Here is a 14,041-nt window from a genome sequence, read left to right as displayed (position 1 = left end):
TATTATATTATAATAAAAGAATACATTAGACTGGCGCCCATAAAAATAGTTACTGGGATTTCAACAGTTTATGAAGTACTGTATTCGTATTCAATGAGAGCTTAAGAATATGCAGCTTAATTCCCAATAAAATAGTAGTTCCTCGACCAAAAGCTTTCGGACATAACTCATCTATCTACTAGCGTAGGATCTAATCCACAAGCTAGTGTATTCCTTAAAAACTAGTTGTTGGCTAGACTATGAACTAATTTATTTATTTATATTTTGTAAAAAAGCTTTTCACAAAAGAAAGCTGAAGAAAGTTTCAAAAACGTGTTTCTGAGAATAAAAGCTCAACAAAATTTTTCAACAAACAAAAAAAAAAAGCTTTTTCATCTAAATTGTGTCAAAGAAAAAAGGATTTTACTAAAAGCTTTATGACTAAAAAACTTTTTCATAAAAAGCTTTTCAACTGTTAGGATATTTTCTAATAAGCTTTTCATTAAAAATAAAAAAAAAACATTTATCACCAAAAAAAATTGATTCTAAGAAAAAAAGGGTGTTACATAAAAGCTGTTTTTATTAAAAAAGCTTTTTAATAAAGAGCTTTTTCACTAAAAAACTTTTTCAATAAACAATTTTTTCTACAAATAATACAAAGAAAAAAGGATGTTACTTAGAAGCTTTTTTATTTAAAAAGATTTTTAGTGAAAAAGCTCTTATTAAAAAGCTTTTTTAATAAAAAAGCTTTTAAGTGACACCCTTTTTTCTTTGAATATTTTTTTTAAACAGCTTTTTCTACAAAATCGAAAAAATACTTTATCATCAAAAGGACTTTGTGCCAAAAAAAAGCTGCATTAAAAGTGTTGTCCATGGAAGAAAGCTTTTTCTAGCTTGAATCTATGTACTAGTCTATTGTCTAATCCACAAACTAGTCTATTCTTTATAATCTAGTCTATGGACTATTTTATGTAAAATTTTTACGAATTATCACTAAAAAACCTTTTTTTGACAAAATAAATTCCAAATACTTGTTTCTTAGGATAAAAAAAAATTATTTTATTTTTATTTTTCAAATAAAAAAGCATTTATAGGAGTTTTTTTTTTTTGTAAAAAAGAAACATTTTCACCAAAACAATTGAGTCAAAAGAGAAGCTTTTCCACTAAGCTTCTACAAAAAAGCTTTTTCACTATAAATATATTTTACTTAAAAGCTTTTTATATAAAAAAATTTTTAGCTAAGAGGCTTTTCATTATTAAACTTTTTTACTTAAAAGCTTTTTAACTAAAAAGCTATTTTATTTTTTTCACTAAAAAACTTTTTTTATTAACAATTTTTTCACTAAAAAGCTTTTTTACTTTTTCTTAAAAATAATTTTCTCTAAAAAGATATTTCCTACAAAACTTTTCCAAAACAATTTCTCTTTAAGCGAAAATGCTTTTTTAACAAAAAATACTTTTTTTTAAAAGGAAAAAGCTTTCTCATAAATTTTTGAGGGAACGTTTTTTTACTTTTTGGAAAGAAAAAGCCTTTTTCACCAAAAAGCTTTTTTCACTAAAAAGCTTTTTCCCTAAAAAGCGTTATCTTTAAAAAGCTTTATCTTTAAAAAGCTTTTTGTTTAAAATGCTTTTTCACTAAAAAGCTTTGTTTTTAAAAGCCTTTTCACTAAACAGCTTTTTCTTTAAAAAGCTTTTTCACTAAAAAGCTTTTTCTGGAAAAAGCTTTTTAACTAAAAAGCTTTTTCTTTAAAAGGCTTTTTCTTTTGAAAGAAATTATAGTACCTGGTACAAGGATCAAAATTTTTCTTTGATTCTATACAACTCTTATCCATTTTTTCTTCTCTATAAAATCAAAAGGAAACTTTCAACAAGCTAGTAACACTCCTCTAAAAAACAACGCAAATTATAAAAAGTCATAAAATCTTTACAGTCAAGGCTATAAATATAGTTACAAACCCTTCATTTCTTTCTTGCTTAAGTTATTATACCCTTAATAAATTTCAAACACGATTTGTAATGGGCTTTAAAATTTTACATCATAAGCTTGGTCAAGTAATTTAAGAATAAAAAAAAAACTTTATTCTTTTACTACTTTTCTTGTCTGTTCTTTTCTATTTATGACTTTGCTGTTGTCTGTGTAGCAAAAATCGTAAAAAACTTAAATGAAAAGATGAAAAACTTTTGCATAAATTTCTATACGGAAGCATTACCTCATATAAGACGCTTGATGGTTGTTTAAAGCGTACAAAAGTGAAGAAATTCACCAATAAGCAGTGGATTAGCCTCCGGTATTAAGCGGTAAATTATTAATGTCTCAATCGTGGCGACGCGACGGTGAGAGATGTAAGGAAATTCATTTTTTTGCAGAAATTTTAATTGCAAATTATTTTTAGCAGATTCATGATATTAGGCAGGTAGTTAATACGTTTTCTTAAGATTCTAGCCTATAATTTTAAGGTAAACTTTATAGAAATTACGACTATTAAGAATAGTCTGTAAAGTTTTTATTATAGGGGACCCTTAGTTGTTGAGGCAACAACAACTCAACCAAATTTTGATTGTTACAAACAAAAATTTCTTTGACATTTTTAAAAACTCTATAAAATTTAAGTTTTCCATTACAAATTTCTATTGTTTATTTATAAATTTACTAATTTAACAAACTTCTAATAAATAAATTTATTTATTTAGAGAAAATAATAAAATATTAAAGAAATTTGTAGTTCAATTTGTTACACATGTTTGAAACTTCTAAAAAAGTTTTAATGAAATTGTAAAATAAAACCAACAAAATAAAAAAATAGTAATAAAATATATATGTATTTCATACATACATATGTACATATCTATGTAAACTACTACATACACATTTCTATACAGCCCTGAAATTTCAGAAGTCATAATTTTTAGCGCTACCAAAAAAATAAAAACTCATAAATTCGACAGGTCATGCACGTCACTTGTAACTTCCTCTCAAATGAATCTTGTGACATTTATTGCCGCTCAATCCAAGCATGAATGACTTTATGAAAGCAGAACAACAACAGCAACAACAACACCAACAGAGAGATAGTAGGAAACCAACATTTTAATTCACATGTTCAGATTACTATGACTACGTTAAACAAAGAAATACGACTACAATATCAGTCGTCCATATACACAAGAAAGATCACACACAAACAGCTACTCCATTTATATTGGACGTAGTGCCATGTGTGACTACGTATTTGTATGGCATTCGGTTAAAAAGTGCCTATGAGTTTTGTCCGAAAATAAAGCAGCCAAAGAAAACAGTTTTCCCCTGTACGAGAACCATGTGTTCGTTTTTCTCCCAAAAAAAAGACAATATAATTTATAGATTGTAATAGTTTTTTTTTTTGGTTTTGTAATTCGAAAGAAATCTCAAAAATAAATACATGTCATTTTTTGGGAAGTTGCTGTTTAAGGGATGACTCGATGACTTTTGTAATTGAAGTTAAATTTTGTGGCAATCAGATTTGCTGAGCTGATGATAAACGTGGAAGTTGCATTTATAAGAAGATTTAAAAACAATTACAACTTTGATGTTATCTTAAACTTAGTAAATATATCCCTGGGGAACTTTGTATAAATAAGAAACCATATAGGACTTCTTTCCTAAAGTCTTAGATAAAGAGCTAAAGGCCACCATTTGTTAAATGTTATATTAAAGGTCAAAGATCAAATTAGTTGATGTAAAAATCTGGTAGATATTGGTTCGGATATGCATATGTAAGTGATGGACAAAGCTTTTTATAACATACACAACAAAACTTTGTTTAAAAAAACCTTACAAGCTTTTCACAAAAAGCTTTTAAGAAACTTTTTAAAGCAAAAGCTTTAATGGAGCTTTTTAAAAAGAATGTTTTAGAGAAGCTTTTAAAACAGAATGCTTTAAAAAGCTTTAAAGAAGCTTTTTAAAAGCTTTTTTTCGCGAAAAACTTTTTAAAAATAGTTTTAAAAGATACTTTTTTAACAAAAAAAGCTTTTTTCATAAAAAGCTTTAAATAAGTTTTTTTCATAAAAAGCTTTGAATAAGCTTTCTTCACGAAAAGCTTTTTAACAGAAAGTTTAAAAGAATCTTTTTTAACCAAAAAATTTAAAAAGCTTTTTTAATAAAAATATTTAAAGAAGCTTTTATCATGAAATGTTTTTTTTCACTAAAAATGTTAGAAGACGTTTTTTTAACTAAACGCTAAAAAGAGCTTTTTTCACAAAATGCTTCAATGAAGATTTTATCATTAAAGGATTATCATAAATAGCTTTAAAAAGCTTAAAAGAAGAATAATTCTTACAAAGCCATTTCCATAACAAACTTAAAAGAGCTTTTTTCATAATAAGAGTTTCTTTTCCTAAAAATTTGAAACAGATTTTTTTCCTAAAAACTTGAAACAGTTTTTTTCATAAAATCTTAAAAAAACTTTTTTCATAATAAGTTCAAAAAAGCATTTCTCTTAAAAAGCATAAAAGAGCTTTTCTTATAAAATACTTAAAAAGCCTTTAAATTTAGTTTTTTTATAAAAATATTATAAAAAGATTTAAAAAAAAACTTCTTCATACTTTCTTATAAAAAGCCTCTTCTTAAAAAAACTTTTTTTCTTAAAAAATAAACTTTTTTATAAAAAGAGCTTTTTTTTAAGATTTTTATAGGATTTTTTTTAAAAGCTTTTTTATATAAAACTTTTTCATAAAAAGCTTTTTTATAAAAAGCATTTTCATAAAAAGAGCTTTTTCATAAAAGGAGATTTTTTAACAGCTTTTTATAGAAGGAGCCTTTTTAAAATCTTTTTTATACAAAACATTTTCATAAAAAGAGCTTTTTTATAAAATGCTTTTTCATAAAAAGAGCTTTTTTATAAAAAGCTTTTTTTCATAAAAATTTAAATATGCCTTTTTTATAAAAAGCTTTTTTCTTAAAATAATATTTTCCTAAATTTTTAAACCAGTTCGCTTAAAAAGTTTATCATAAATTTCTCCTCAGTTTAAAAAAAAAACACAAATAAAAAAATATATCTAAAGGTTTTGTTTGGCTCATTTCTTTAAAATATTTCTAAAGCTTTGTGCAATCAAATTTGAATTATGAATTTATTTATTCCCCAAAAATATTAACGCTTTATTTATCATAATAAATTTCACAAAGCAAACATATTAAATATTTCATTCTTATTGATTGTATCAAACATAAATACATCTGTTTAAAACTACAACAACAACAAAACACTACAAACACAAAATAAAAACATAAATAATGAAAAAATATGTATAAATGTTCCAAAACGATGTTGGAACATGAAATCCAGCTAGTAAGTGGGAGGGTATAATAAAATGCAATCTAATAAATTATAAAAACCGCCAGAGTCACATCACTGACGAACAACATTTTCAGAAATTTGTTAAGGCTCCATAAATAATAAAACAACAAATAAACATATATTTTTTTCAATTTTAATATTTTAGGCAACAAAAGCAAAAACAAAATATGAACAACTAAATTTGATACTAAAGAAATTACAGAAACAAAAAACAACAGTAAAAACACATGTACCAGTCGTCATAAATATTTTAATAAAATTATAAGAATCACTAAATAAAAAAAGACAACAACAGAAAATGTCAAATGAATAATGTTTTATTAGATTTGTGATCACATAGATCATCAACTCATTGTTGTGTCTACAATTTTGATTTCTCCAACAAATCTAACAAATAATTTGTGTCTATAAAATCAGCAACAACAACAACAACTATGTATGTATTTAGAAGTCTGGCATTTATTTAGTTCAACTATTTTAAACCACTAAAGGCTAATATTTCTTCTCAACATGATCATGATCGCCATCTACATTATGATCTTTATATTTATTGGCGTCTAATGAAAATAAAAGTTTACCGTTATCACTAAATTTCTAGTTGTACATAAATACATACAGTTACGCTAGACTTACAGCCAGAATAGATTGTCTGTCTGTCTGTACTACATGAGCGAAAAGGGAGTGAGTGTTTGTATTAGTAGTGGTTGTTTCTTGCGATCTTAGTTCTAAATAAGTGATGATGATGACAATGATAATCATAATGATGAAGTTCTGGTACCCTCTTGTGTTTTATAAAAGAAACAAAAAAAATATAATGTTGATATGAAAAATAATATTTATGTAGTCATACTACATAAAAATAAGAGATTGTCATATCTGACGTTTTAGCTATAAATCACCAACGAACGGGAACATTTAACATTTAATAAACTATACAATGACAACAACTACTTCTACAGCAACAGCTTTAGACTTAACAACTGATCTGAGGCAGTAACAGCAATAAAGTTTTAGTTGGAAGCCATCAGCTATAATGAAGATGCCAAAATCAAATGTTTTAGATTTATAGGATTTCATTTGGGGGATTTGCTCCAAAGAGCTTTTATGGAAAAAGTAGATTTTTTAAGCTTTTATAAAAAAGCTTTTTTAAAAGCAAAAAAGATTTTCTTAATCTAAAAGAAAAACTTTTTAAAATAAAAAAGCTTTTTGCAATATTGTAATAAAAAAGCTTTTTTGAATCTTCTGAAAGCTTAAAGTTTTCTATTGAAAACCCTGTTACGAAGCTTTTTGTGTTAAAAGTTTTTTATGAAAAAAAGCTTTTTTAAGATTATGGAAGAATCTATTTAAGCTTTTTACCAAAAGTGCTTTTTTGAAGAAAGCTTTAACTATTTGTGAAAAAAACTTTTTAGCTTTTATGGAAGAATTTCATTTTTTGAGCTTTTATGAAAAACAGCCTATTTAATGCACAAACATTTTCTTGATATAAGAAAACATTAAGAAAAGCTTTTTAGAATCTTTTTATAGAAATCAATTTTGAAAAATTTCATAGAATTTTTTTAAGCTTTTTATGGAGACATTTTTTTTCTTAAAAAAGTATTACGAGCATTTTCACAAAAATGCTTTTCGAAGCTTTATTAAAAAAGCTTTATAATGCAGTTTATGGAAAAGGCTTTTTTAAAGCCAAATGTTTATTTAATAAAAGCTTCTTTTGTAGATAAAGCTTTTTGGAATCTTTTTATATTTTTTAAGCTTTTTATGAAGAAAGTTTTTTATTGAAAGAACCATTGAGAATAAAAGTTCCTAATGAAAAAAGCGAAGTATTTATGGTAAAAGTTTTAATATTATAGAAGAAGTTTGGTTTTTAAGCTTTTATGAAAAAATCTGATTAAAAGCTTTAGAAAAAGGTAATGAAAAGCTTTAGAAAAAAAGTTGATTAAAAGCTTTTAAAAAAGCCTTTCTATGTTCTATGTACTATACAAACTTTAATGATAAAGCTATTACGAAAAAGTTTCTTATTACAAAAAAACTTTTTGAAGTTTTTATGGATAAAGCTTTATTAGGCCATTTATGGAAAAACGTTAATTTTTAAGCTTTTTAAGCTTTTATAACAAAACTGATTTAAAGCTTTTGAAAAATACTTTTCTTGAAAAAAGCTTTTTCAAGGTTTTTATGTACTATAGAAACTTTATGAGATGTATCTTTTTTGCATCATTTAGTGACTTTGTCCCAGCATTACCAAGAGTATAAACCAAAAGTGGTTAGAAAATGTATGGAAAATGCAGAAAGCTTAACTCCTTTATTTCTCCACATACATAAATCAAGAAATGCCTGCCATTATTTTTAATTATTGTAAAAATTATTTAACCCTTTACCATCTAACCAGCATTTAAAAATTTATCCCTTTTTCTAAGTGTAAAATTCTAAACATTCTTAAAATCATTTAAAACTTTATGTTAATTATTATTTGTTATTATTATCTAAATAACTAAATAGTATCTAAATCAAATTGAAATTAAAAAATAACAACAACCCAACACACACACATATTGTAAACATGAACATTGTCGTTTTGTTTCGTTTATTTTCTCCATATCACCGATGAAAAACTATAAACAAATTATCGCATACATTAAATGTTTAACCCTTTACAAAGCGGTGCCTTATTTGTCATACATAACATGAAAAAAAATCTAACACTAAAAACACAACAATAATAAACTACACATGAAAATGTAAAATTGTACGTAGAACGTATGGTTTCCCTCCCTACAAATTTTCCAGTCAAAGTCGCTGAAATAGAATTTAAAGTGAAATAAATGTGAACAACAGAAAAAAAACTACATACAAGGAAATTCAATTGAAAAATTTGTTTTAATTACTGTTTGGAAAAAGCGCACCAAGAATATTATTTAGAAGTGTTTTGATTTATTTGTTGTAAATGAAAAAAAAAACACTACAGCCTTTGCATGTCATGTTGCAGAGTTGCAACATTGCAACGGATACACTAGTACGTACATATGTGAACTAGCAATTGCCACCAGAGCGTTATAGCGTACTGTATACAATACGTCTTTTGGCATAAATGTTGCTGCCACAATAGCGGCAGTGTTAGCAGTAAAAGAAGCCAGCCACTGCCACAGATAAAACAAAAAAAAACTGAAATCCAACTGCAAGTGCTGTTAATGTCAACTAATGTTTCAGTCTAGTAGTTCTTCTGTAGCTGCAGAAGTTCCCTTCTTTTTTGTGTGTTGTTTTTGTTGTAATTGAGAGTTTTGTTGTTGGTGGAGATGAAGTTAGACAGTTGGGCACTTTTTATCAGCAGCAGGCAAGGAAATTTGAAATGGTACTAACTTTGAAATAAAAAAGTACTTTTTAGGATTTAAAGTACTAAATTTCAGATTTTTCTTTAATGAACTAGAATCGAACTAGAACAAAATTAAAACTGAACTAGAACAGAACCAGAACTAGAACTGAACTAGAACAGAACTAGAACAGAACTAGAACAAAACAGAACTAGGACAAAACTAGAACAGAACTGGAACTGAACTAGAAGATAACTAGAACAGAACTTGAACAGAACTTGAACAGAACTAGAACAGAACTAGAACAGAACTAGAACTGAACTAGAACTGAACTAGAACTGAACTAGAACTGAACTAGAACTGAACTAGAACTGAACTAGAACTGAACTAGAACTGAACTAGAACTGAACTAGAACTGAACTAGAACTGAACTAGAACTGAACTAGAACTGAACTAGAACTGAACTAGAACTGAACTAGAACTGAACTAGAACTGAACTAGAACTGACTAGAACTGAACTAGAACTGAACTAGAACTGAACTAGAACTGAACTAGAACTGAACTAGAACTGAACTAGAACTGAACTAGAATTGAACTAGAACTGAACTAGAACTGAACTAGAACTGAACTAGAACTGAACTAGAACTGAACTAGAACTGAACTAGAACTGAACTAGAACTGAACTAGAACTGAACTAGAACTGAACTAGAACTGAACTAGAACTGAACAAGAACTGAACAAGAACTGAACAAGAACTGAACTAGAACTGAACTAGAACTGAACTAGAACTGAACTAGAACTGAACTAGAACTGAACTAGAACTGAACTAGAACTGAACTAGAACTGAACTAGAACTGAACTAGAACTGAACTAGAACTGAACTAGAACTGAACTAGAACTGAACTAGAACTGAACTAGAACTGAACTAGAACTGAACTAGAACTGAACTAGAACTGAACTAGAACTGAACAAAAACTGAACAAGAACTGAACAAGAACTGAACTAGAACTGAACTAGAACCAGAACTAAACTGAACTAGAACCAGAACTAAACTGAACTAGAACTGAACTGAACTAGAATTGAACTCCCCCATTCAAATCCCCTTCACTGTTTAGCTTTTAACAGCCACAGACACTTGCATCACCCAGAGTTAGTGTTTAAAAAAACATTTATTTTATTTTCATATTATTATAGTCTTACTCTCCTGTAGAGTTTTATGGCTAAAATTGTTGTATATTTTGACCAGGTTTTATAGCTACGAAATTCTCAGCATTAATTCTTTTTTTGATATTCTTAACTTTAGCACATGATTCTTCCTTCTGCTTAGTTAAGCTAGAGCTTCTTCAGCGGTTTGTTTTAGTAGGTTTTGTTTTCAGACGTATGTTACGGTCTGCTTAATTTGCCGCCAAAAAAACTCCAACGTTATTGAAAAAGAATATAAAAACAAAACCGCCGACTACAAAGACAGTCAAAAAGGCAGGCAGTCAGTTAGAGCAGCAGACTGACAGACAGACGGATGGACGGACAGAAGCGGAGTGTAAGCTTAAACTACTGCTGACTATTTTTACTACTGCTACAGCAACTAGTACATACTACTACTACTACTACGACTACTCGTAAAACTTCTAGTAACTGCATAAATATTTCATTTGCGTGTTTAGAAATCATTTTATAGTCACTGTCTTAGCATGTAGCCTTAAGGTTTATCAGCGATTCATCAGTTGTTGTTCTTTTGTTTTTATTTTTTTATTTAAAGTTTTTTCCTCTTGCCAGAACCGAAAGTATTCCAAGCTACAATGACGAGTGAGTACACACATGGCTGTGTAATGTAATGGAAGCACCTACCAGTAAAACAACACAACAACACAAAAACTGCATAATAAAAGCTTAAAGTTTTTGCATTTCCAAGAGGTTTTTTTTCCAACATTAAACCAGATCCGTTTCATACAATCATACCAGAGTTGGTATAATTCTTAAACAGACATAAAGAAGAAACTTACAAAAAAACACGTTCATGAAAAACAAGACAAGTGAGCCCGAAATAAAACTTAAACGTCATCGTCATTTCATTGCATTGCCTGATTGTTTGGGACGATTTTTAAAGACGTCTTTTTTGCATGGCAGATTTTATTTTTTTATTGTAGTTTTCTTCTCCAATTCAGGGAGGTTGTTAGAAGGTGTTTCTTAGAAACACTCTTATTGCCTTACATGTTTTAAATGTGCACAAAATGCTTAGATTGTTATATGTACTATTTTTTATGTATTGTTGGTATTGTTTTTGTTATTATAAAAAAATTACAAGTTAAGCTCACCTATAATAATCGCTTTTGCAGTAAATATTACCGTCGCGCGAATAACATGATGATTCCCGGTCGAGGGGTTGTCGACATGCATAACATTGAAGACAGCTAGCGTGCCACCGTTTATCCACAGCAGAGAGGTAGAAACGATCCTACAAAAAAAACAGAAAAAAAAACGAAAAATTACAAAAAATTAAAACAAATAATAGTGCAACATTAAACCGTTATTGTTGTAATATTTAGGTAAGAATTCTAAGAAATGTTGTTTAAACGTTAAGGGTATTCAGGGCACAAACATTAAAAATATTTTAACACAAACACCCATGCAAGACCAACAATCATAAATATCTCTCATGATCTGTCTTGGTTTTTATCGCCCATAAACGAATCAGAGAGATTTAACGCTGTGCTGGTCAGAAAGAGAGAGCTTTCAAATTTTGGCAAGTTCTGTTATAGTTTTGTTCTAGTTCTGTTCTAGTTCCGTTCTAGTTTTGTTTTAGTTCTTTTCTAGTTCTGTTCTAGTTCTGTTCTAGTTCTGTTCTAGTTCTGTTCTAGTTCTGTTCTAGTTCTGTTCTAGTTCTGTTCTAGTTCTGTTCTAGTTCTGTTCTAGTTCTGTTCTAGTTCTGTTTTAGTTCTGCTCTAGTTCCGTTCTAGTTTTGTTTTAGTTCTTTTCTAGTTCTGTTCCAGTTCTGTTCTAGTGCTGTTCTAGTTCTGTTCTAGTTCTGTTCTAGTTCTGTTCTAGTTCTGTTCTAGTTCTGTTCTAGTTCTGTTCTAGTTCTGTTCTAGTTCTGTTCTAGTTCTGTTCTAGTTCTAGTTCTGTTCTAGTTCTATTCTAGTTCTTTTCTAGTTCTGTTCTAGTTCTGTTCCAGTTCTGTTCTAGTTCTGTTCTAGTTCTGTTCTAGTTCTGTTCTAGTTCTGTTCTAGTTCTGTTCTAGTTCTGTTCTAGTTCTGTTCCAGTTCTGTTCTAGTTCTGTTCTAGTTCTGTTCTAGTTCTGTTCTAGTTCTGTTCTAGTTCTTTTCTAGTTCAGTTCTAGTGCTGTTCTATTTCTGTTCCATTTCTGTTCTAGTTCTGTTCTAGTTCTGTTCTAGTTCTGTTCTAGTTCTGTTCTAGTTCTGTTCTAGTTCTGTTCTAGTTCTGTTCTAGTTCTGTTCTAGTTCTGTTCTAGTTCTGTTCTAGTTCTGTTCTGTTCTAGTTCTGTTCTAGTTCTGTTCTAGTTCTGTTCTAGTTCTGTTCTAGTTCTGTTCTAGTTCTGTTCTAGTTCTGTTCTAGTTCTGTTCTAGTTCTGTTCTAGTTCTGTTCTAGTTCTGTTCTAGTTCTGTTCTAGTTCTGTTCTAGTTCTGTTCTAGTTCTGTTCTAGTTCTGTTCTAGTTCTGTTCTAGTTCTGTTCTAGTTCTGTTCTAGTTCTAGTTCTATGTTTGTTCTGGTTCAGTTTTAGTTCAGTTCCAGTTCAGTTGTAAGTTGATTTAACAAACTTTACCACCTCTTTATGAACCCCCTTAATAATCCCCAACTCACCTGTATTAAACGCCCACAACCCGCACAGGGTGGACTACAATTTGGTTTTGTTTCAGTCGCAGATTCTGGACTACTGGGCGGTCCATATGGTTCCGTTTTAAATGATATACCCGAATTTGTTTCATCATTATCACCATCCGGACATTCGGTTTGATTACGATTAATGGCATATTTTATGGAAGATTCATCGAATGTTGCCTGTTCCGCTGTTTCATAACTAAAATTGCAAGAACTTTAATGGGATGTTGCATCAAAATCACAATTTCAAAGTAGTAGTTAAGTAAATAATAAGTATTATAGAGAAAGGAATGAGCTTTTATAGTTATTTACCTTCTAAATGCCACACTATATGCTGCCGCCGCTGCACTAAATGGTTTTGTACTGTGTTCACAGATATCGGGACACGTTGAGCAGGATCGAAATAAAAATTGATTACTATGATTACTATTACTACTGCTATTTGCACCTGCAGCACTGCCACAATGTGCGCTCCCTTGATGTGCTACAGGTGGTGTTGGACTTTTCTCCCTTGCACCTGGCCCAAGAAATCTTGCGCTCTGCTGCTGTTTTTTTTTGGTACAAAGAGAGAGAGAGAGAAAATTATAAAAAGATTAAATATAAAGTTTGATGTTTAAATAATAATAAACTTAAATTTAATTTGAAATTTTTAAATAAACTTTTTTCACAGAATTTAAATTTGTGAAAAAATAAGCATTTCCTTTTCTTTTTTTAAGGTTAATTAGTGGAAAAAAGTAAATTTGACATGTGTTTGTAGTTGACACTTTTCAACAGTCAAACTTCTGTTTTAAATTTTTTTTAATTTCAAAATCAAAGGATATGGATATGAAATTATGTGTACGAGTTTGAATATTTTTTTGAATTGAAAACATTTGTATATTCTTGAGATTACATAGACAGACTTTTATATAAAAAATGTTATCTTTTTACTTTATTATTTGGGGATTTCTGTCTGCTGTTCGTTTTTTTATTCATTTAAAAATAATTCTTTCTTTTTTTATATATAAATCCCTACAATTTTCATTCGTGTAGATGTCAACGTACAAATACAACTGTCTAATTAAAATTTTCTTTTTACAACAAAAAAAACTTTTCTTCTTGTTTATTAAAATTTAATAAAAATACATGTTTGATTTGAGATTTTTTTTTTTCAAAAACTTGTTAGTTTCTGTTTAAAGGAAAATCACATGAAGACATTTTTTTAGATTATTTTTTAAAAATTTGTTTAGAATTCTCTTGTGTAATGTTGCAGTGATGCATTCATCATCAACATTTTCGTCATTCTATAAGCATTTCAATATTGATAAAAATATTGTGTCCGTTAGACTGTCAGTTTGTCATTTTTTTTCTTGTTTAGTTGTTCTAGGGTTACAAATGTTATCAACTGTTCGTCAGTCATGTATGTCTTTTTATTCTTTGACTTTCTGATTCAGGCATTCGGAAATCTTTCAAAAAAACAAACAAAAAAAACTGATAATATTTTGTTTTGAAATGTCAATTTAATTTGTTGTTTATTTTGTTGTCATTTTTGTAAAACTCATCAAATTTTTTTTTTAAAACCTAGGAGAATTAAAAAAATATTGCTGCAGTATC

General features: G+C 28.5%; 1 protein-coding gene across 6 annotated transcripts in view; it reads right to left on the bottom strand.

Annotated features, from left to right (window-relative positions):
• The window catches only part of LOC119616118 (protein apterous), a 50,971-nt gene that overhangs the window by 26,649 nt on the left and 10,281 nt on the right, over positions 1 to 14,041 (bottom strand). For 2 of the 6 annotated variants that reach the window (XM_037972325.1, XM_037972327.1), the window contains exons 3-5: positions 12,761 to 12,993; positions 12,431 to 12,662; positions 10,927 to 11,066 (exon numbers count right to left, since the gene is read on the bottom strand). In XM_037972325.1, coding sequence (XP_037828253.1) covers positions 10,927 to 11,066; positions 12,431 to 12,662; positions 12,761 to 12,993 — 605 coding nt within the window. The remainder of the gene's footprint in view (positions 1 to 10,926; positions 11,067 to 12,430; positions 12,663 to 12,760; positions 12,994 to 14,041) is intronic. The other 4 variants (XM_037972328.1, XM_037972329.1, XM_037972326.1 and 1 more) reach the window with 3 other exon arrangements.

Source organism: Lucilia sericata, unplaced genomic scaffold (genome assembly GCF_015586225.1).
Source record: "Lucilia sericata isolate MDLA Ls3-8-SP2 unplaced genomic scaffold, ASM1558622v1 Contig000058F_arrow, whole genome shotgun sequence".
NCBI lineage: Eukaryota > Metazoa > Arthropoda > Insecta > Diptera > Calliphoridae > Lucilia > Lucilia sericata.
This window is presented reverse-complemented; position numbering and strand designations above follow the sequence as displayed.